Source organism: Cydia fagiglandana, chromosome 11, assembly GCF_963556715.1.
Source record: "Cydia fagiglandana chromosome 11, ilCydFagi1.1, whole genome shotgun sequence".
In the NCBI taxonomy this organism is placed as follows: Eukaryota; Metazoa; Arthropoda; class Insecta; order Lepidoptera; family Tortricidae; genus Cydia; species Cydia fagiglandana.
In genome coordinates this window covers 10,727,061-10,751,785 of record NC_085942.1, presented here as the reverse complement: position 1 = coordinate 10,751,785, position 24,725 = coordinate 10,727,061, and the positions used below count along the sequence as shown (strand labels likewise).

At 35.7% G+C, this 24,725-nt stretch overlaps 3 protein-coding genes across 3 annotated transcripts in view; 2 read left to right on the top strand and 1 right to left on the bottom strand.

Annotated features, from left to right (window-relative positions):
- LOC134668991 (multifunctional methyltransferase subunit TRM112-like protein) overlaps positions 1–24,725 on the top strand; it is a 246,289-nt gene that overhangs the window by 901 nt on the left and 220,663 nt on the right. The gene's annotated exons all lie outside the window — the stretch shown is intronic.
- Positions 463–14,160, bottom strand: LOC134668935 (cytochrome b-c1 complex subunit 2, mitochondrial). Its single transcript, XM_063526440.1, has 10 exons — positions 14,002–14,160; positions 13,709–13,848; positions 12,784–12,958; positions 11,645–11,776; positions 10,172–10,342; positions 8,768–8,859; positions 2,685–2,782; positions 1,639–1,802; positions 1,215–1,433; positions 463–664 (listed from the first exon to the last, which is right to left on the bottom strand). The coding sequence occupies exons 1-10, from the start codon at positions 14,044–14,046 to the stop codon at positions 581–583; spliced, it is 1,320 nt and encodes a 439-aa protein (XP_063382510.1). The 5' UTR covers positions 14,047–14,160; the 3' UTR covers positions 463–580.
- On the top strand, positions 16,065–22,760 carry LOC134668934 (enhanced level of genomic instability 1). The gene is made up of 3 exons (XM_063526439.1): positions 16,065–16,177; positions 17,146–20,806; positions 21,291–22,760. The coding sequence occupies exons 2-3, from the start codon at positions 17,154–17,156 to the stop codon at positions 21,553–21,555; spliced, it is 3,918 nt and encodes a 1,305-aa protein (XP_063382509.1). The 5' UTR covers positions 16,065–16,177; positions 17,146–17,153; the 3' UTR covers positions 21,556–22,760.

Below are 24,725 nucleotides of genomic sequence, written 5' to 3'. Positions count from 1 at the left end.
AAGTACAAGAAGAATGACATGGAGCTGATCTGATGAAGGAAACAGGAGGTGGCCATAGGAACTAGTGATTGTGAGACAATCCTAACAAGCCCAAACGCAATCTAATTGTGTTTGGGCTTGTTAGGATTGTCTCAATGAGTTTTAGTTGCCTCTGAAAAGAAAAGTAGTCAGTGATAAATGCTTGTACCAAATATGAAATTATTGCCAAAAACTTTATTTTTGACAGTCAGAGATTTCAACAAAAAAATTGTCTATGGTCAAATAATTTGGATGAACATTGAAGAATTTTTATGTATTTATTACAATCTTGTTAGGTAATTCTAATTACACTATATTCTATGTGTTACTTCAGGTCCTGGGCCTTTGAGAAAGTATGAAAATTGGCATCATTATAATAATAAAGAAGTGAAACCCAGCAACCTAGTGCTCATATATTATTACAAAGAAATAAAACAGTATACCTATAACAAATCATTTATTTATTCAGGAAAACAATAAATAACTCCATGATTACTAAGATGTTCTCATTAAATTATCGTCTCGAAACATTACACATTTTCTATGGTGGTATAGCACTATCTTATAGTTCGTCGGCATACGGAGTGAAGGCCAGGTTTCCGACGGAGGCCATCGCGAGCGGGCTCTTGGCGGCAGCCGCAACAGCCTGAAACGGAAAAGAAATATTGTTAGCCCTTTGAATGCCAAAAATTCACATGCGAAGCATCGCCATTTGTTGTACGGTCAGACTTTAATTGGTGATCCATCTAAGGTTCAAGCTAATTTGATGAACATGAAAGCAAATAAACTACTTGAATACTTTTTTTTTATCTTATAAAAAAAAAGGGTTTTGTCACGCAGTGACGATGTCGCCCCCGTAATGAGATCTAATAGTAATAATGGTGTAGTAGTGAAGTATTACCTACATCTACACCACTACATCACATTTAAATATAAAAAAAAAATTTAGTTTGCACATCAACCTGGCCTCGTCTAATAGTGGCGATGCCAGGACGATGTTGCAACCACCTATGTTGGTAGATTTGATTTACTAAATGTCATGTCACTTCTCAGCGCCTCATTGCGGACACATTCCATTAACACATGATAAACATCTTCTATTTTATTGCACTCTTCGCAATTTGGTGAAGCCGCTAGTTTCATCAGATGCTTAAATTTGTTTGACGGAATGTGCCCGGAACGATTGACTTGAATACCTGTGCAACATCTGAAGCCGTAACTTGTTCAACAGCGCCAGCCAGCTCGATGGGGTTCCTGGCCGAGCCGGTGTTGAGGCCCTGCGCGGCGATGTTCTCGGCCAGGTTGGTGCCTTCGTCGGCCTCGTTCAGCAGCTGCACCTTCAGCTGGGCCTTGGCGGCCTTCACTGCGTCCGCGGACGCCGGCGAGCGGATAGCTTTGGCTACTGCTTTGATTGCCTGAAATTATAATGAAATAGATAAATTCGTATTGAGGTTTCATGTTTTTTACACGGAATGCCCAATTGCCCAATAGGCATTGATGTAGACGGCCCTGGCCAACAGAGTTTCCCCGTCAACCCAGTGTCAAATTGTACTGGTCGGCATGGTAACTCCAGGTTTAGCGCTCGAATTTCAAAAATCGGCCCCCAGGGCTTTTTCTTACCTGTGCGGCCTCATCCTTAGGCACGGACAGCACGGCGCCGAAGAGCCCGGTGTCGGAGTAGGCCACGCTGAACCCGGCCGCCGCGAACGGCCCGATGTTGCCGATGGCCCTCGCCAGCACAGAGTTGTCGGCGCCCCACTTGGTTACCGGACCGTTGCCCAAGGCTAAAACCAATTTTACGAATGTAGGTACCTATGAAACATCACACCAAATGTATTTCAATTGGAAAATGGTAGACGACTTTTTTGACGCGTAATAACAGACAGCACATAAGTCAGTCGAGGTCACCACACATATGCTCTGCCGTACAAATTTAGTATGGCAGAGCGACCGCTTATTTCAGCTGCGCCCACAAATAGGACCAGTACTCGAGTATTTTGAAAATATTTATAATTATTAAGCTTTAGGGGTGTTCTTGGGTTATTATTGTATAAAAAAACGTAGACTACAACTCTATTGTGCTGCTGGATTTGTACGAGTAATATTGTACATATGTGTGGTGACCTCATGCTCTTCGTAAACGCTTCATGATGCGGTGTCTGTGTAGTCTGTGGATGAGAGTCAAACCGAGATAAGTATGCAGCGATTATGATAGCACACACAGTGCTAGTTTTTAAACGTCAAACTTATAGGAAATTATGACGTATAACTAACTCCAGCACTCCGTGTGCGTGCTATCAAAATCGTTGCAAATTAACCTTGGTCTAACTCTACAAGCTTTACGTCTATTTATGGAGCATTCCACGGACTGTCCCGTACAAACGCATTCTATTTCCTGTGTTGCGACTTTTTTTGGGCATTTAAAGCAGGCGATTATTTTTCTGCCCATATTTTTGACCATTTGTCATTGAAAAGGAAACTCTTATACCTGAAAATCTTCAGAAAGTTCGCGGGACAAACGGTAGACAATTTCATGGAATGACCCTTATCATGACAGCAAAATGACATTATTTTGAAATCAAAATATATGTTCGAAACCATCGAAACTACGAATTGGCCTCAAGGTCACTAATGTGTCTAAATTTGATTGTTGAAACTTGATGTACCTTTGGCAGCGACGGCGAGGGCGAGGGACTGCGGGGTGCCGGCCGCGGCGCCCTGCAGCCCGAGAGCTACGTGCACGAGGTCACCGCCGGTCTCCTTCCTGATGCGAACGAAGATGTATTAGGAAGATACTTATGAAGAAAAATTTTGATTTGCTAAAATAAAGATTCAAAATACAACATCCGCTTCTTTATAGGCATCTGGGCACATACAGGATATGGAAGTGAAGTTTTCTATTTAGGTAGTTATGTATGACGTCACCTACTTCTACAAGCTTTGGTTAGTTTCAGACACCTTGTTGGATGGCAACCCCGGCTGTCAAACGATAAGCAGCTGATTTTGCTAGGTCCCTTGTAATTATTTAAATTTTAATGATATTTCATGTAATATTAAGCATTAAAAGTGTGAATCAAATAGTTTTAACATTAAGTTTTATGTATACATAATAAGTGAAGTGCTTTAGTGACGTTTACTAGTGTCTTGTAATATCTCGGATTTGTAGCCGTTACAGGTTATAAATTTGAAACCTACGTTCGCCTTGGAATCCTTTCTGGGTTTTTTTTATCACTAATATTTACTAAGTGTGTTTATAATAAAGCGTTGATCATTGTACAGGGTTAGAACGCAGTGTAGATACAGTCGATCGTCACTATTTCACGTAAGTACGTACCTAAATATCACTTAGCTTGAGTGAGCGATTCCTTGTTTATTTTTGGGTTTAATTTCAATTGCAAAACTGTCTACAATGCTTACCCGCAGAGCAGCCGCAGCGGCTCGCCAGCAGGAGACTGATAAACTCCAACTTACCTTGCTGGAGTTGAAAATATCCAAGGAATCTTGTGCTCAATTGCTCAGTGAAAGGGAAGACAGTGAGAAGGAACTATTATTAGTACTTAATAGCAATGATAAGCTTAAAAAGGAACTGTGCTCATTAGAAGCTGACTACAATAATGTAAATTCAGAGCGGGCCCGGCTTCAGGAGACGGTTGACAGGTTCACTGAGTGTAGTGCTGCGTATGAGCAGGCCCTGAAGGACATCAACTTATTGGAGAGAGCACTGCACGACGCCCACGAACAAATCTATGAGTTACAGGAGGCCCAACACAATGCAGCAGCGGCACACTCTCAGAGCTTGTTCGAAGAACTGGTCCGGCCCGACTCTCAGTTGGTTGCCGCACCAGTTGAAAACCTTGTGGCCACTACAGATTTAGCCTATGATACTACCACACCAAGGTTAGTAAATTGCAGCGGAAACAAACTAAAGAAATATATTAAATTAAATAGACTCATAAAAAAAAACCAAAACTTGTCTAAAATAATAAATTGTTTTTTAAAAAATTGAGATTTTGTAAAATTAATGTTAATTTAGTGGATAAGTTAGATTTATATTCTACCCAGTTAGAAAATAGTCAACTGCAATATGAAACCGACACACAGACTTTAAAATTAAAAATTCAGAGTTTGGAGGATTCCATAGAATCCTTAGAAAATATAAATGAGAGTTCTAAAAAGGTGATTAATGAATATTCTTTGGCCATGGATGATTTAATATCCCAGATTAAGCTTAATTCAGAACGGTTTGAGTCACTGACCAATGCCCAGTCATGTACTTGTAAGCAAGTGACTGAACATTCGTCGACCAGCTTGCTCGACCTAAGCCTGTGTGACGGTTTACCACAACAGCATGTAAATGATAATAGCTCCTTCCACACTACACAACAAAGCACACCTAAACCTAATGTTATTATGTATTCTGATGAAATTGGAAGCAATATGAGCTCATTTTTAAGCTTTTACCTAAAGGGACTTAGTACAATCAGCAATTGTCTGCCTCACAGTAGCTTTGAAAATATCTTAAAACAAATTTTAAATGACAGTAATATTAATTCTAAGACAACACTGCTTATTCTTATGGGGAATAGGGGTAATGTGAACAAAAATAATTTAATTAAATACTTTGAACAGTTAAACTCGCTTGCAGTGCATGAAATTATTTTTTTCACATTCCCCTATTGTGAGCAAATGTCAGAGGCAGAAAATACCACTAGACATAAGTTAAATATATCTCTATATAATCTTTGTACATATAGTAGTAAGTTTAGCATAATTGACACTAACAATTTTGTTAGTAAATACCATATGCCTATGGTGTTTTTGACTAAAGGCAAGTGTTGCCTTTCAAATTATTATAAAAGACAAATAGCTTTATCGCTATCCTATTTACTTGACATTTCTGCCAAGAATTTGGCAGACAATTCTGCTCCTATTGAGCAGCCCAGTATGAACTTGGAATTGGTTCCAGTCATAACCAATGATTTAATAGATTTAAACTAGCTGTTAAGACAAAAGATTCTGTCTCTGGCAATTTAGTTTTAAATAAATATAATGAAAAATACTGCAAACATGGAAAGTATATCCACCTGGTGCATCAAAATATTCAATGTATTAGAGGAAAAAATTTGCAGATTGAACTTTTTTTGAATGATTTTAATATTGATATTTTATGTCTTACTGAACATTGGTTACATAATAATGAATTAATGCCCCAATTTAATAATCACCAGGCGGGAAGTTCGTTCACCAGACTTAGTTCCATACATGGTGGGTCATTAATTATATTAAATACCTAGTCAGTTAAAATTTAAGGAACGTAAGGACATTGTATCCATGTCTGTTGAACGGACTATAGAACTAAGTGCAGTTGAATTAGAGCAATTTATTGTTGTCTGTGTGTATAGGCCGCCATTAAGTAATTTTGAATTATTTGAAAACATAATGGAATCTGCCCTACGTAAAATATCATCTTCTAGTAAGAAATTGCTTATATGCGGCGACTTTAATGTAAATATTATGGAAAATTCAACAATGTCTTGTAGATTATTGAATCTTTTTAAATCTTGTAATCTCAACCACATGTTTATGGAGCCCACTAGAGTGACTGCTACTAGTGCAACCTGTATAGATAATATTTTCACAGATATTTTTCCTATTGCTAAAAAAGTTATCAGCAATTTAGAATCTGACCACTTAGGTCAATTAATGGTATTTGAGGCTATTAGGAAAAATACCATGAGAAAACAAATAACTTTTGTACCAGTAACCTCGGACCGCGTGGAAAGAATGAAGCTAAGTTTAGTTCAGGCGCTACCCTTTTTGTCTTCCGATATGAGTCCTAATAGTATGTATAATTCATTCTTTCACACTTTTATGAATCATTATAATGCGATATTCACCTCAAAATCGGTCGTAGTTAGTGGTGCATCAGTTTTTAGTGAGTGGGCTACTGCGGACTTACATCAAAGAAGACGTGAACTGTATGCCTTATATGAGGAACGGCGGTTTAATCAGAGTGATGAATTTAAAGAACATGTGAAGGCGTATTCGAAGAAGTTTAAAGTAGATTGTCATATAGCTAAGCGAAATTATCTAAGTCAGAAAATAAAAAGTAGTTCAGACATTATTAAAGCAACCTGGAAAGTAATAAATGTGGAGACTGGTCGTTCGAAACACACAATTAAAGAACTTAAACTAAACATTGATAACAAAATTATAGATTCTAATTTAGAAGTAGCTACAGAATTTGAAAAATTTTTCACCGAGGTACCAGTATCTACAACTAAGGATTTAAATTCATCACCCTCATCTGCTGTTACATTATTAAAAGATAACGCTCCAGAGTGTTGTGGATACCTTCATTTTGAACATGTTTGTACCTCAGATGTAATAAAGGCGTTTAAATCAATGAATGTCAAAAAAACTAGTGACCTCTGGGGAGTCTCTGTCCATGCTGTCAAATCTTTGGTAGAAATTGTAGCGCCTGACTTGGTAGTTATATTTAACAACAGTGTTGATTGCGGCGAGTTTCCTGATCTAATGAAACATAGTAAAGTAATTCCTTTATTTAAATCTGGTAGCAGCTCTGACCCCACTAACTTTAGACCGATATCTGTGCTACCAACATTTAGCAAGATTTTTGAAAAATTAGTTCTTTCTCAATTAGTACGACATTTTAACGTTAATAATTTGATGCATAATAAGCAGTTTGGTTTTACACGGGGTCGCTCAACAACCGATGCTGGTGTTGAGCTAATTAAGCATATTTTCGATGCCTGGGAGGAGTCACGAGATGCTTTAGGTGTCTTCTGTGATTTATCTAAGGCCTTCGACTGTGTTTGTCATGCAACATTAATCAGGAAACTTCATTATTACGGCGTTAGAGGATCGGCACTGAATTTACTTAAGTCCTACTTAAATGGTAGAATACAAAGGGTCGATGTGAATGGACAGCGATCACCTGGGTCATTGGTCTCTATGGGTGTACCACAGGGGTCAATATTGGGGCCTTTCCTGTTCCTTATCTACATAAATGACTTGCCATTCCTTGTTAAGACCCACCATGATATAGTATTGTTTGCAGACGACACCTCACTTATTTTCAAAGTCAAACGACAGCAACAAGCTTACAATGATGTAAACAATGCTATTTCAAAAGTAGTAAATTGGTTCAATGTTAATAATTTAATGTTAAATGAGAAAAAAACTAAATGTATTAAGTTTGTCACTAGTAGTAACGTAAGGCATGTGCAAGCAAGTGTCGTTGTGAAGGATGAGGAATTGGAATTAGTTGATAGTACAGTTTTTCTTGGTATAACTTTAGATTCTAAACTCCAGTGGGGTCCCCATATTGCTACTCTTTCGAATAGACTGAGCTCTGCAGCTTTTGCAGTGAGCAAAATCCGTCAGTTAACTGATGTGAAAACAGCTCGATTAGTATATTTTAGTTACTTCCATAGCATTATGGCATATGGTATTTTACTGTGGGGCGGTGCTTCAGAGATAAATACCATTTTTGTTCTGCAGAAGAGGGCTATTCGAGCAATATACAAAATGAATCATAGAGACTCACTTAGAGATAAATTTAAGGAAATTGACATAATGACAGTGCACTGTCAATACATTTATGAGAATATTCTGTATGTACATAAAAATATTGTAAATTTTAGGAAAAATTGTGAAATCCATAATATTAATACTAGAAATAAACATAAGTTCGCAGTGCCCTTCACTCGGCTCCATAAAATTAAAAAATCATTCATGGGTAATTGTGTAAGATTTTATAATAAACTTCCAAACCATATTACTGAATTATCTATTAATAAATTTAAGAATTATGTAAAGCGTAAACTTATTTCCAAAGCTTATTATACCACACAGGACTACATGAATGATAATACAACGTGGGATTAATTGTTATTCGAAATGATTATTTATTTATTAGGTATATTTGATTATTGATGAGGAAATTGATATATGCTTTTTTTGACATTTAGATTTTATTCTAGAAATTCTAGACTAGTATTTTTTTATACAATTTTTTTTTAATGTTTGACGATCCTTTTGTGAAATTCTTAGTGTTAAATTTGACATGTATAATAATCCAATTTTATTATGGAATAATATTAACATTAATAAATTGCTCTGATAATTAGATTAAGATTAATTACGATTCATAAGAGCTTGTTGCTAGGCCTACATGAATAAAGTATATTTTGATTTTGATTTTTGATTTTTTGACACAGACAAAACATCCTCCAGACTTAGCATAGTCCCGCTACCCCCTCTGCCACGCATACGGTAATTTTACTCGATGTTCGAGTCGAAAGTGTCTTTGTGTGACGTCCGTGTCTTTGAACGGACCGATCACGGCACGGCACTTCGTCGTCCTCGTCCCGCGCACCCCCGCATTTTTGGCATCATCGGTTGCATGAAATAATTGCTCTAAACTCGGTCTAGAGGATTCCTAGTGTATGGTTTCAGACCAGTGCTCTGTTTATCAAAAGCTTGTAGCTTGTAATACAAGTGGAAGTCCCTTTCTAACAAAAGCTGTCAAAAAGGGACTTCCACATTTATTCCACTTATTACAAGCTTTTGATAAACAGGGCACAGGTTGGTCTTACCTAATTTTTTTTTTAATAAAAGATTATGTGACTTTCCACAGAGAAGTGAAAGGGTCCTAAACGCACACGAAGCATAAGGACCCTTCTCTGATGTACAGCCACATATTATAAGCAATGTTCAAACTCACCTCAGTTCTCCACCAAAGTACTTGCCAGCTTCGCCTTGAGCATCTGCGGCGGTGTTCAGCTGCAGAGACTGAGCGATCATGGTGGCGATTTCCTAAAACAATACATTTGATAGAGTCAAATTAGATGTTTTGCAGTAACCTAAGGAACCTTTCAACTAGACTTTAAAATCATGTTGATAGTTAGTTATTTACGGTACGGTATGTTCGGTATGTCCGTTGGCTCGTTGGGTGGACGATAACCGAAAAATTACGGGTCACGGGTCACTTCTGGATGAGATTAGCCCAGGACCGGGACAAGTGACGTACTAAAAGAGAGGCCTATGCTCAGCATGGGGCGATAAAGGGCTGATACGATGATGATGATGTACGGTAGTACTATTAGTTATTCTGTGGTTATTCACAATACAAGTGCGGAAAAGAGGAATTCGAAATGAGTGGCGACAGATTAAAACACGACCGAAGGTTGTGTTATAATTCGACACGAGTTGCGAATTACCTATTCGCACGTGTATCGTACAACGTTTTACAATACATATATATGGCCCTTTAAACTTTTGACATACGCAGGAAAGTAGGACCATATGTACTGTGAACATAATTCTATGTGCATCCTTTATGAAAAAAGTGAGTTTTTAGGGTTCCATACCCAAAGGGTAAAAACGGGACCCTTTTTAATACTAAGACTCCGCTGTCCTTTCTTCTGTCCGTCACCAGGCTGTAACTAATGAGTGATAGCTAGCCAGTTGAAATTTTCACAGATGATGTTTTTCTAGTGCCTCTATAACAACAAATACTAAAAACAAAAATAATAATATTTAAGTGGAGGTCCCATCCCATGCCACAAAGGTTTTTTTTGTGTAATGATAATGGTATGGTGCGCGAAATCGCCGGTTTTTTTTACTATTACATAATGTCCTGTCTTAGTTTAGCCTTCTTAAAGATCACTTGCCTAGTAAATTAAGAGTAGCTTGATCTACTCCCTAAACTCGTTTGTTCACTTGGAGGATTTGGAAGCAATTTATGAACAAATCTCTGTAAAGTGTCATTCTATGAAACTTGCTAACTATGTAAACATTAACTCACTATGAATTCATTCATCATTCAGAGACAATTTCAATATGGCGGTTTGTTTACATAGTTAGCAAGTTCCATAGAATGACACTTTAGTCTATAGTTCGTTTTTTTAGCATTAGAAAGAAGGTAAACAAACTTGACGTGTCTTTTTATTCAAAAATATTGAAAAACGCTTTAAAAAATATTACTTATGAAAGCAAAAAAATGTATATGATTTATAATTCTAACATATTTGTTATGACTTGGCGATTTTTAATAAAAAGTCATATCAAGATCGCTTACCTTCTTTCTGATGCTGAAATAAACGAACTATCTATAAATCAGACCTACCTTGCTCTCGCCGACTACGGCCACCGCGCAGCGCGCCGGTGTGAGGGTAGAGGCGGCATAATGCTGCAGAGACTCGGAAGAGACCTTCCCGATCTTCTTGGGCGAGATGAACAGCGAGTTGCCCAGGCCTCTGCGGAACGCTGCCTTGTGGAGGAGGTCTACGGCGCGCACCTTTCATGTAAAAATATGAAATATAGGGTAATTCGCCAGTAACTGACCGCCCTAAACTAAAAAATGAATTCTATTCACCTACAAACAGAATTCATTTTAGTTTATACTACCACCCTACCTTATGGTTTCAATAACTGGCCAGCTTTCAATAACTGGCCACCTTATAAATTGAATTCTGTTTATAGGCGAATAGAATTTATTTTTAGTTTCGGGCGCCCAGTTACTAAAAGTGGCCAGTTACTAGCGAATTCCCCTAACACTTTAAATATACACTACTGTTTTGCGTAGTCTACTATTCAATGTAAAATACAGTAACTATTATAGTAATATAAAATACGCCATGTCAAACCAAAACAAAGACACAGCCTTATCATCCTTTTCACAAATCTGTTCAGAACATTTTCAACCTCATGTACTTTTATTGTTGCAGTGAGACATCTTAACTTTGATATAACTTAGGTATCTTATATACCTTTTCTCAAAAATGGACGGCAAAGTAGACTTTGCCGTTTAAAAAATAGGTCGCGAAGCGCGTAGTTTATGGTCGGTCAAAAATTAAAAAGTTAAAAACATTGCAGTCTCGATTTTGGGACTGCAATGTTGCATACAAATTCCATTATTTGTCGAGTTCCAAACTTTTTAAAAGTTGAGATGGCCATATCAAATGAAGGCACAGGCCCATTAAACAGCCAAACAGATGATTAGTACCGCGACTATTTAGTTGTCTCAAATAGGTTGGCGTATTTTCGGCAGAAAAATACACTACTATTTTTTTATTAAAAATATAAAAAGGCGGCAAGGGCTTTTTTCTGTGAAAATATATACGTAACAACGTTGCTTTTGTAAAATATTTCTATGATATTTATATTTCTTGCACCATTTTTGAGAAAAGCACTATATATGACTCGGCTGGAAGGCTACTTGCTGGCTTCGGATTCAATTAAACGGACTCCCAAGGTCGTCCGTTTAAAACGAATCCTCAGCCTGCAAGTAGCTACTTCCGAGCCTCGACAATAATGTACTATTAAATGAGCAATTCTTGTATCTGTATATACCTATAATTGTAGGGGATCTCGGAAATGCCTCTAACGTTTTTGATTAAATTTTCTATAAGTATGTGGTTTATACGAGGTGAAAAATCGATGTAGGTCTTAAGTCTGAGAAAACGCGCATTTTTGAGTTTTTATATGTTTTCCGAACAAAGCTCAGTCTCCCAGATATTAATCCTAATTAAAATTACAATTAATTTAAACCTGTTCATGAAGAAAGTGTTATTTTCATGTAGTTATAAATTATAATTACCTGAGGCGCGAGGGCAACAATATCGTATTTCAGGCGGGGCACGTTGTCGCTGAGCTCCCACGGCCTGAACTCCTGGCTGGAGATCAGGTTCTGCAGGCACTCTAGAGCAGGGCTCAAGTTTTCTTTTGTTGTCTAGGGAGAAAAGAATATATTATTGTTGGAGGGTGGTTACTGTAAAGGCTTTGTCAAGAATTTCAATAGAGAACAGATGTTGTCATTTTACATTAAAGAGCAAAACATAAAAATAAAATAAAAAGAATTGAAAAAGATACCATTATTCTAAGGAAAAATGATAAAGGCTATGAAAGCTGTGAAGACACTAAATGTGGCTTACATCTAGCCCAGACACTTTAGTCTGTATCTTACCGTATTTAAATAAAAGTAAACACACAATTTTTAAATTTTCGGGTTGTTAAACATTTATTGGTTAACCAACCTGACTTTAACTTACACTATTTGATCATGTAATGTTTTCATCTACCCTACAGAGTGTAGACTTATAGAGATAATTGTCAACCTTCGATTTTTTTAGTATTTGACATGTACACTGTTGTTCAAAAGTGCATGGAGATGTTTCAACTGTAAGATTAAGGCATTACGGTCGACATCTATCCATGTACTTTTGAACGCCACTGTACACGGTGTAACATGAGGAAACCGAATAATTTTAACCACGCATTTCTGAGGTCAAAAGAAGGAAAAAATTTAATATGAGTTTAGGTCAATTTCGCCGAAAAAAAAATTTTTTTACATTTGTTTTTTCTATTTTTTAAATGTATTTGTACATAAAAAATAAATGTTATTGGTAAACTTGTCACTTAAAATTGATTTCTAATTTTTTTTTCTTAAAACCTACTTTTTGCAAAGTGTTACTTGTCACTTTTTGACATCTATCAATAAAGATATTTAGACTACATCCCATAGCAGCGAAATCATCATTAAAAAGGCCTTTTACACTATGTAACAATAAAAACTTGTTTTTTTTTTTATTTAATATTATCTCTGATACTAGGCGAATTTCAAAAAAGTTTATAGGACATTTTTGTCTCTAAATATGATCAGGAATACGCTGTTAAAATTATTCAGTTTAGTCATGTTACACTGTGTATATCCAATATACATTTAATAATCTTCCTCACCTCAAGTGTGTAATAGATGAACTCGCGGTCACCAGAGCAAGTGACGGAGGCTCCAATTTGGGCCAGTTTACGAGCAAGGATGAAGCCACTGGCACACCCGGTGCTCTGTCCGGCTGCTGTGCGAAGGACATGAGTCAGACCCAGCTCAGTTAGAGCCTCATATCGGGAGCCAGCCCTATAACATTATATATTTATAGCCTTATATTGGAATACATTTATATCTATTTTCTTTAATCTATGGTAACTAATTCTGTGTGCCTTTGGGCAAAGGCCTATAACATTATCAACTTGTTAATTTGCAATCCTTTTTATTTTGAATTTTATTGAGGTCAGAAACAATAATTATATAACAAAAAAATGATCTGATTAATTTGCAGGGACAAGTTTTATGATGATTTTGCCCCCTATATAAGCCAGCAAACAAGAAGGCACAAATGTATTCATTTTCAAGCATAAAGCTGCTTTTCCACTAGAGCTAAGCCAAGCTATGTTTTCTTACATGTAACATATAGCTGCTTTATGAAGTAGCTTTAGAATGTGAAATGAGACTTTATCACATGCACTTCGTTTTGTTATTTGGCTCAACATATTGATTTCAAACATCAGGCCAAATAAATCGAATAATAAAAGTAAGTGCATGTAATTAAGTTTAGTTTTACATTTAATACATGATAAGCATAATAACTGTGTTAGTTTAAATTAATATAGCTAAGTCCAACCAATCTTAGACTTAGGTTGTTCTACAACAATAGTATGCTGTTCAACAGTCCTTCAGTCAGATTCACCATCCCATGTTTGTAAGTTTTCTAACACTAAATGTGTGTTAACCTTGAAAGTTCCTAACATTTCTCAAGTTAACCATGACCACCTAGAACTTGACTTGTATTTTACACTCAGAATAATATAGTCATAGTAAAATCCTTACTTGAAGGCTACAGTCACCCTTGTGACTGGAGACCCGTTGTCCAAAGCAGCAATGAATGTGTTGTTCTGGTTCCTACCAAACTGTATGGCAGCAGCAGGATGCCTCATGGCAGCCTGAGCGGCCTGAGCGTAACCTCTCGTCTGAAACACATTTATCTATTATTTCTGCTGCTGTCTATCTAAAATATTCGTAGGTAAATCTTTTACATAACAGGCATTTGACAGCTAGGTACTAAGGTGAACATTATAGGCTAGAATTTCTATTTAGAGTCATAATCATGTAGTGATATTTACCCCAACGTGACGAATTATGGAGTTTTTCAGTGCGTTTGATGCCATTTTGCCAAAATTTTATGGTTTTCGGACACTCACACTGGCAGTGGCACGATCACCAAATCGATCGAAAAATACGATTTTTAATTTTTTGACAGTCCCTGTCAGATGTGTTCTTTGGATTCGTAGATTTTAAGCAAGTTAATTAAATGAATAAAATCCACATAAAATTTATTAGTAGAGTCTGTGCGGAAAGAGAAGAGTCGTGGGATTTGAGGGCGCGCCAGTGCTATTTTATGGTTTTTGCTATGCTGACAACACTGGTCACGTGATTATAGTACGACACTAAAGGTCATGATACTTGTATCCCTTTTGTTCCGGTTTTTTACCACGGCTTACTAAACGGAGCCTGGTGGTGGTGTCGGCTCGTCAAATCAATCCTCTGATTTAGCGCAGGCACTAGTTTTCTTTTTAAAACACACTCTTGTTTTTATGTCTCACATACTAAAAAGTGACAGTGCGATTGACAAAACTGCTAAAACTAGTTAAGAATTTGTAACTTTAGTACCAAACAACTGTAATTTTAGATAGAGTCTCATTTATGTACTACCTAATATGTGCAGTCCAACAGTTATTTTAATACAAAACCGGGTAGATCGGGTAGAAATTGGGCATTAGACCTGTAATTTTACTATCTGGGATATATTTAACCAATTGTAAACTTGACTTGTAATGTATCTGTACATTATTAATAATAAATACGTAGGCCTTATTGGGATATGTCCGGTTCTCTCATCTCACGATATTTTACTTCGCCGAAAAGTCTGCTAAATATGAAATACTTATAATTTCGTAACTAACAGAACCTAGTAAACGAACTTACAAATAAAGAAATATTTTTATGAAAAAGTTTTATTCTTTGTAATCGAAGTCTGAATTAAAATATTCAATGTCACTTATGTTTGAGCTAGTTTCAGAACCACCAGGGACTGATGTGAGGAACTGGATGTGCTTGAATCCGGCACGTAGATTACGAATTCTTGCATATCACCTACTTAGCGGTCTTTTATTCGAGATACCGTAGGTACTTTTACACAATCCTGAAAAAAAATTACATATAAATGTGCATAAAATGGCAAGTATCAAGACTATTTGTCAGTTATTTTAAAGATCATGAATGACCTGCATATTTATGAAAATTAATATATTTTGAATTAATATACTTACCGATTATGTACCGGAGACAAGTTACTTAGGGGGCTTATTAAATAGGTAATTATTTAATATTAAATACAACATCAATACCCGTGAATAGCGGAAACACGTTCCGCGACTTTTTGTAAGTCGATAGTCGGCTTTTAGCCGTTTTCTTCCCGCTGACAAAACCGAACAATGTTAAATATAATTTTTCGTGTTTTTATGTACGGTTTCATCGTGTTTTGAAAATATTTTATGCATAAAACTTGCGGTTTTTGTTAATATAATATACAATGACAGAAGTTTGTTTACTTTTTACAAGACATATGTCAAAGGTTTGATTGCCATATAAAATTTAAAATGTTAGTTCCCGTTTCTGCCACGACTCTTCTCTTTCCGCACAGACTCTATGCTTTAAAACAAGTAGAAACTTATCCAATCATTTCGTTTCAAGGCAAGTTAATTGATATATAAACAGAGGGTCTAACAATGAAAAACCGTAAAATGTTAATGCTCGCCTACAAAGAATATAATACTCACCTTCTCTATCGCTCTTATTCATATTAGATCTTATATCTTATTCTATCAAGAGTGATTTCGATGTTGGTGGAAATGGTTGACGGTGGGAAGAGTATTATATTCTTTTATGGAAGGTAGAGATGGATTGATTACTTCTACACTCCATAATATTCTTTGGTGGGAAGGGTGGGAATGGTTGGTGGAATGGTTGGATTTTTTTTTCTTTATTAAGGGGCTTTTTTGATTGAACGAATATGTCACCCCGTCACCCCATCCATGGCCACTGGTTGTACGCTTTTTAAAAAGTAGCTTAAATAGCATATTTGACAAACCATGTGATCGCTTCGCGCGGTCACTGACATTTCACAACACACTTGACAGTTTTGTTTACCGCCAATTTTACTGTTTTAGTTGTTGTTGTGTTAGAAAAATATTAATTTATTTTATGTGATGACGGAAAGAAACCGACACCGATAATTGTGTACGTGTTAATTATTTGATTCTACTCGTATATTCTGTAATAACTAGGTAACACACTGACACTGGTCTAAGCTAAGCTGAAACCGTTTTCATTTGTTTAGTATGCGTGGCTTATTTGATATTGCACTGGTTTTGTGTGTGATTATTTTTCACTGCACTGGATGTACTTGAAGGGCTTGTACGAAGAATATTTTTCTATTTCCTATTTGCTTTTGTGTGGTTCATTTCAAAGTATCAAAGTGTTGTCCTTCTAATCTTTCTGTGTAACCTATAACAGTTTTATTTTGCAATGACTGCTAATTTTGATCTCATCTTATTAGATTTTATATGTGACGCATAAGGAACAACGTAAATCTTAAAAGAAATCATTTCAAAGCACACAATAATAGGCACAAAATAAATTATGTTTTGGCAAAAACTGTTACTTATGTGTTTTTATCAAGATGATTCCTACCTACAGTTGCCTCCAGAATCTCGCGAACTAAATTGACAGGCCAATGTGCACAAATGATACCACAGTTTGGCCAGTGCTGTTCATATCAATATTTTCAAAAAAGTTTGAATTAGAGAATATCGCGAGTTTCTGGAGGCAACCTTAGCCAGGTTTTCTTTGACATCAATATGATTAATTGATAAGTTTTCTGTGTGATTGGATGCTTTAATGTGTAATGTATGCTTCTGTGGGCCACTTTTTAGTGTTCCGTACAAAACTTTGTTCACGGAACACTTATGGGATCACTTCGGTCTTGCAAATCATTTATAATTCAGATTAATTTGCCAGTTGTCTAAGTGTGAAGAGATGACAAATTTATTTTTCACAGAAGAAAGAATGAGCGCGCCGGGCGTGTTATATTTGCATTTAAAATATTAGTGGGGATAGTGTATTTGTTTCCCTAGAGTTTCTTTGGTTTTTTTATACGTACACCTCTCCATTTGATTTAGTGTAAAACTTTATTTTTCTATTTGCAGATTAAGTAATGTCCACTGTGCTTAAGCCCATTATCGGAGATTGGGAACAAGTTACACCAAGTAATAGAATAAATAAAAATTTAGCTCCTATAAGGCATAAAACTGGGCATGCAATAAGATGTAAAGAAAATAGTTATAAACATAAATGCAATAAAGCACTTAAAAATAAGTTAAAAAAATATAAACTCAGAAGAGATGGCAAAGAAGATCCAGATGTTATAAATGTGTCTCACATATTTCAGACTGCTTTAAAAATAAAATCTCCAAGTATCAATAATAATGAAGAACTAAATATTGATGATATAGAGAGACCAAAGAATTATCTGTTCAAAATGGTGAGAAGAAAGAAAGAAGTTGAAAATGTCAAGTCCATTAAAACATTGTTTAAGGAGGTTCCGGAAAAAAATGAACTTATACACATTCCAGATGTATGTACAGAGATTACTGAAAAAGAAAAACAGTTTCCTAACAGTCAAGATAAAAAGCATACAAATGCGTTCAAACTCATGATGGAATCTAGAAATAAAAGTATTGGAGGCAATTCTCCTGGTAAAGAAAAACCGATTGATGAAGCTGAACTACAATTAAAAACAGAAGAGAAAAACACTAAAGCTAAGAGGCTTTTAATTTTACAAAAAATGGCAGAACAAAAAGGATCTCTAAAGAAAAAGGAAACAGAGGAACTTCTGGAAGAAGCTATCAAAAGAAAAATGGATAAAAGAGCAGAGAGATTGACTAATATGATAGTTAATAATGGCAGCAAGAAAGTGAAACCCAAAAAAGAACATTCAAAATTAGCAACTAAGATAGCAGACACTAAGTTGCCTACAATTGATAATGTAAAAGCACTTCCTGAAACATTACCCATAAACAAGAAAAGCAATGGTGCACTCCATTTAATTAATATATTCGATGAACCAACCAGCGACTCAAATATTACAAACGGCTTAAGAGAAAAATGTGTACCCAAAGAAGATTTAGAATTTCTCAAAAAGCTATCTCCTTCAATTAGAAAGAAAGAAAATATGCTTTGTTATTTTAAAAAGATTGATAAAGATAGTGATTCTTCACCACCTGTTACCACTGATAACAATGAAATGAGTCCTATAATAAAAGTTAAGTTTGGAGCTAGAAACAAGAAGAAACTAAAAAAGAAGAAATTAAGTTTAAATGATAAAAAATCTCTCGTCTTAGAAGATAAGAATACATGTGAAGAAATTGCAGATGTAGGCTCATCTTATACACCCACTAAAAATAATAATGAGTCCATTGTAACTGATATACCTGCTGACAATAAAAACGAGTCTGTTGTAACCAATACTCCTACAGTACCTAAAAATGAGACGAGAAAACGAAAACGCGAGCAACTCTCTAAAGAAGAAAACACTCAGATTGTTAAAAACACTGAATGTATGAATGAATCTTTAGAAGCAAATGAAACTAGAAATGAAAGGCCAAAGCGAAATGTTAAAAAGCCTATTCAATATAAAGACGATTTTCTCCTGTCTAGCTCAGACGAAGAGTATAATATATTTACTCCAAAAAAGAAAAAGCATAGTGATAAGAAAAGTGATACACCAAAATCGGTCAAAGAGCCTAAATCGAAAACAAGTGATGGAGCAATACAAACCAAGCCAAACAAAGATACTAAGAAATCTGCGAAAAATAATGATGCTAATAAAAATACCAATGTTAAGTTGGCTCCCATATTTGCACCTAAACCACAGTTAGACCCAGCAGCATTAGAAGCAAAACAGAGATTTCTTCAGAGTGGGGTGCCAGAAAAATTAAAGAAAATTGCAAAACAACTCAAACAAGTAGAGACAGAAAGTAATTGTTTTCCCACAGTTGTCCATGTACAGCAAATGGAAGACTCTAAGAATGATATATCTAGCAGCCCAATGATTGATTCATTTAGATGCGAGTCACCTGATGTGAGCCCAGTGAAATGCAGTGATAAATTATTCAAGGCTATATTAAGCCCTGAAAAGCCTCAAAAAAGTTCACATTGTGCTCAACCAGATAACAACATCAGGAAAGTTTTGCAAAATATTAAATTATCATATCCAAAATTTCCAGTTTACCGTACATATCAACTATTGAAAGAAAAAAGTAAAGGAGACTTTGGAGACTGCAATAACTTTCCTGAATTTGACAACAGTGTAGAAATAATGAATAATACAGTAGATATTAATAAAGTACAAATGGATAAATTGAATTGGACAGACAAATATAAGCCTATGGTTACCAGTCAAATAATTGGAAACTTTGAAACCACAAAGGAACTAAAAAAATGGTTAGAATCTTGGTCTGCAAATGACGATAAACGAAGAATGAATGCTGCTGACTCTGACTCATCTGATTTCTACCATTCGGATACAGACAGCAGAGACAGTGTAAAGACCATTGACAATCTTCTTATTTTGACTGGCCCTACTGGTTGTGGGAAAACCTCCTGTGTATATGCGGTAGCTGCAGATCTAGCCATCAAAGTCATTGAAGTTAATGCCAGTAGTAAGAGAAACGGCAAAATCATGTTACAAGATTTACAAGAGGCTACCCAGTCCCACAAAGTCAATAGAGCAAAAGGTACTAGCTCCGAAAATTCTCAAAAGTCCCAGGAGATAGCTGAAGTTGATTTAACTATAAAAACGAAGAAACGAGGAAGGCCTAAAAAAGTTAAAGATACTGTAACAACTAAACAAAAAAGTGATACAGGCAGTCAATCAACTAATAGCCAAGAAGGTACTAGAACTGCAATGTCACTTATTTTGATTGATGATGCCGATATTGTGTTTGATCAAGATGACGGCTTTTGCTCTGCTATTAGTCAATTAGTCCAATATTCCAAACGACCAGTAATATTGGTTACAAGTTCCTTAGTTTGTCCACATCTACAAAGGTTTTTGCAGAGCGCGAAAATTATGACTATGAAGCCACTTTTACCCAGAATGCTTGGCACATGGCTAGACATAATGTGCTTAGCTGATAGTGGCACATGTTGGCCAGGCCTAGGCTCAGTCTTATTAGACTTATACAAAGGGGATATTAGGAAAACCATAAATTGCCTTCAATTCTATGCAACTACCCACACACAAGGGACTAGGCAAATGGAAGAAAATTCACAAAATATAGAGGCTTTATGTGATGAATCGTCAAGTCTATCGTGGGCTGGATCGGAAAACCAAGATGAACGCAACTTAGCATGTGAAAGTATTCAGTTGGGTGACACGTTGTGGAAATATTTTATGGAAAGACAATCACAATTGCTACATATCAGGTTTCCTTCCGACTTGTGGCATGTATGGTGGAATATACCAAGCTTTTTAATGACTTCTCAAAATAGGACACAGGAAAATAATAAACATAAGCAAACCCGTGAACTAGAAGAAGTAGCAAATATTTTTGACAACATATCTGCAGCAGATTATTTTGGACGGCTAAGACCAGATACAAAGACGAATATTTGTTCACAACCATGGTACTCTTCCGAATGCGATAGTTCTTCAGAATTTGAAAACTTTAACTATTACAACAAAAGCTATGATGTTGCTGACGACATATCGAAAACGTTTGTAGTCAGATCGATTTGCAACACACAGAAGTGCTTACAGTACAATGAAGAGTTGTATGTGAGACCAACTAGTATGGCGGTGCAAAGGTTGGTACTATAATAATTACAAATATAAGTATAAATTAACTTGAAATAACAAAAACGTCAATGCAAGATGCCGATAAAGACCGATACGCGTAATAAACTTTTAAAATCATTACTATCCATCATCTAGTGATTCTCCTTATTTCAAACGATTGCAACTTTGTAAGGAGGTTATCGTTATATTCGTTATTAATAGCTTGTTTTATTATCGAATCAATGTTAACACAATCTCAACAACATTGATGGAGCATATTGCATTAATCAGAATATAAGTACCTAGCTGTTTCTTTGCTATTTATTTTTCTTTAGTATTTCTCTTGGTCACCGCTTCTGAATTTTTATGAACATCGAAAATATAACTAAATCAAAGTCATTTAAATAATACTAACCAATATAGTTTTTAAGGATAAGGACAAAAATAGAAATGTCTAATAAATATTGAAATAAAAAGAAACCCTACCTACCTAACAATTGCTTCCTATTACAGGGATAGAGATAGAATTGTCAAACGGCATGACAGCATATCAACTCACCTAAGCCCAGGCGCAACACTGGACAGGAGAGCCCTCGCGTTAGACTACTGGTCGTCCTGCCGGGCGATATGCAGGTTTGAAAAGGAGAAAACCGACACTAACTCTAAAAGAAACAATCGGTTTTGTCACTACCTCAGATCTCTTAAAATAATGTGCAAGAATGACGTGTTCGATAAACTCGGCGAAAGTTTACATATCAGAGGGGACGATTCCATCTAGAATAATAGGTACGTTAACTATAAAGCGTATTTTGAGATGGATGTGCAGTCACGCTCCGCGATTGTTATGCTAGGGTTCTACCTAGATTAGACGGTCTATAGCGTAAGTAGTGAACAACCAATTTAACTAAGAGTTAAGACCCAAAAGGCTGAACAATCGCGTGATGTTACATGTAGAGATTTTCGAACTGAAAATGAAATAAATTTGTGGTAAAGAGCGTATTTTGGATTGTAAAATATAATTTACCTCATACGAGTAACTAGTGCGCTGCTGTAGGACGCTAAACGTACCTATAGCTAACATAGTCACTTACCGAAGTGGTCTTTCCTCAGCCTCATGTGTAGGTACGGGTAGTGTATTATATTATTACAGTTATTTGTTTATTATAATTAGCTCGTTATAGTTTATGTTTTTGTACTTATGGATAAATTGATGAGAAAACATTGATTTATTTCAGGATTTTTATGAATATGTATTATGTTTACCTAGTTCATTTTACTTAGTGTAATTTTTTTTAATTATTACTTTTCTAAATAAAACTTGTGACTTCTTAACGATCAAATTTATGTGCTTGCTACTTAACTACTGTAGTATTCTTGCATTTCGATTTTATTACCTCTTTCTACATTCATCATCGTCATTTCAATTTTATATCGGTAATAAATAAACCTTATTTATCATATAACAAGCCGAAGATATCGCGCGATGTTATACATTTTATTTGACATGGTGGGACATCGTTTGCGGTGAGCCTAACAGAGCTCTATTGTCAAAACCATTTTTTAGTTAGCGCAAATTCACTTTGGTTGGCGCGTTGGCGGCTTGGGATGTCTAGATTTTAGGACTGATTGAGAAGCTAAGTGCAGAAATTGCGTGTTTACGTCCACGGCCTTAAGACCATTTTCGATCGTTCGTTAGTAGGTAATAAAAATTTGAACCTCAGAAAAGGTTTCTTCAATCGGTTCATTTACAAATATTTCGAAGACCTTATTAAAATTGACCACAAACCAAATAAGCTAAAATATTAGGCACCAATTTGTTTTAATTAAGAAAGTTTTTGTAAGCGTAGAGCTCAATTAAATAATGTTATCAGTTATGTCAAAGTGCGGCAAGATGTTGATGTTGGCACTAAGCTATTCTTGGTGATAAATTAATAATATATTTAAGCAACTAAATGGATTGTCTGATTTGTACTGACGATTTATTAAACTAGGTATATAATGTAATATGACTTTATTATTACACTTCAGTTTCCAATTTTGTCCTTTTATTTTTACACAAACTTTGCGAGTTAGGTTAGGTTCTACCTACTTCACTGTTAGTAGTAGTAAGTAATAGTAACTCTTTCTAAAATAGGTAGATAGATAACGTATACAGGGTGTTTGGTACATCGTTTGCCAAATTAAAACGGCAGATAGGTTGAGTCATTTGCTATCTTCTCAGGCCTAGAAATTTAGAATTTGGTGCAATTTTTTTTTTTCATTTCTATGACAGTTTTTCGTAAATTTCAAATTTTTACTTGCGTAGTAGTAAAAAAAAACCATGGCCAATTTTGTTTTTCTAGGCATGAGTAGATAGCAAATAAGGACTGTTCATTTTATTAAGCGGACACACAAAAAAGTATAAATTACATTTTTCTAATTCTGGAATCGCTTTATTTAGATAAATATAATAAAAACGGAAACCAACGCAAAACATTTTAATGTAAATATAGTATAATATAATAACATCGGTAAGATTTTCGTACTTTTACACGGTTGCGCCGTTCAAGTGCCTGCACATCAATTTTTGACACTTTTTGACAAGTTGTAAACAACATTCGTTTGAATTCTTTCAATGTTTTAGCTTCTCATCTACCCTTTTTTAAGTGCATCTTCACATTGGTCTAGTGCCACTCGATGGAGTGGAGCTCCGGGCAATTAGATGAGTTGACTTGTTTTTGAACGAAATCAATGTTTTTCAAATTCAGTAGCTTCACTTTCTGACCAGCATAGTGGGCACTTGCCAAATCAGGCCGAAATGAAGAGGTGACATTATGCGTCTGATAGACGGAAAGTACTCGTTATTAGATGCATTATTTTCTGTAAATGTCGCAACCAAAGTTCATGTCGCAAAATAGAACAAACTTTTTAAGGCCACAGGAACCAATTGCCTGCCAGACAAGGACTTTCTTCATGAATTGGTCAATTTTGATGTTACTCTCCTCGTCGAATATATGATCTTCTACAACGGCATGGTAGCATCAGGGCCATTGGTAACGTACTACAGCAACATTTTACGCATTTTCCGTTGTCCATTAAAATGCTACGAAATTTATCTTAATGTAAAATGTAGTACAGTTTGACGCTTCTTTTTTTCGATTGCTTTCGCTGCTCTGTAATTCTTTTGTCCATTTTTTTCTTTCTATGGGTCCATTTATTGTACATACTTCTTATATTTTAATCTGTGCCTACTCTAACGCCTGCTGTCTTAGAAATTTCGCGAACCGATAAGTAATTTATTGATTTTAACAGCCGCATGACAATACTTTTGTTTCTGGATTGGCCGGGCCGCTTCTGTGCCGGGATTTTGTAAAATTTTCAAGCATATGATGCTCTGCAAATGTTTTAATTATTTTATTCACGTTTAACTTGGAAAATTTGTACATATTTACGATTTTTCGCAGTGAATACTAGCCTGTGCATCCTTATTGCAGAACTAACTTGCTATGTTCCAAATTTGTTGGGTCCTTCGGGAAAAATATTTGACTATTATGGGAACAAATATGTAGCAATTGATAAATGAGGGATTGTTAATTATATTGTTATGAGCTGTACGTCAATTGATTTTAAATTCGCCGATTAAAAGAGGTGTAAGAGTGTCCGCTTAGTAAACTGAACAGTCCTTAACTCAACCTATCTGCCGTTTTAATTTGGCAAACGATGTACCAAACACCATGTATAGTGAATGGTACACTATTTACATGCTTCTGTTTGTACTAAAAACAACACTTAACTGATTTTCATAGTAGCCGCAATAAATACCAACTGGCGACTGAGGTCATAATGACATCTCTTTCACTCTTGGTTGTTCTTAACAAGGGTAAAGGAAATAGCATTATGGACTCAGTATTGCGGTAACTATAGTAGGCCTTATGTCTTTTAAATAAGACGTATGATTCATTTACAGTG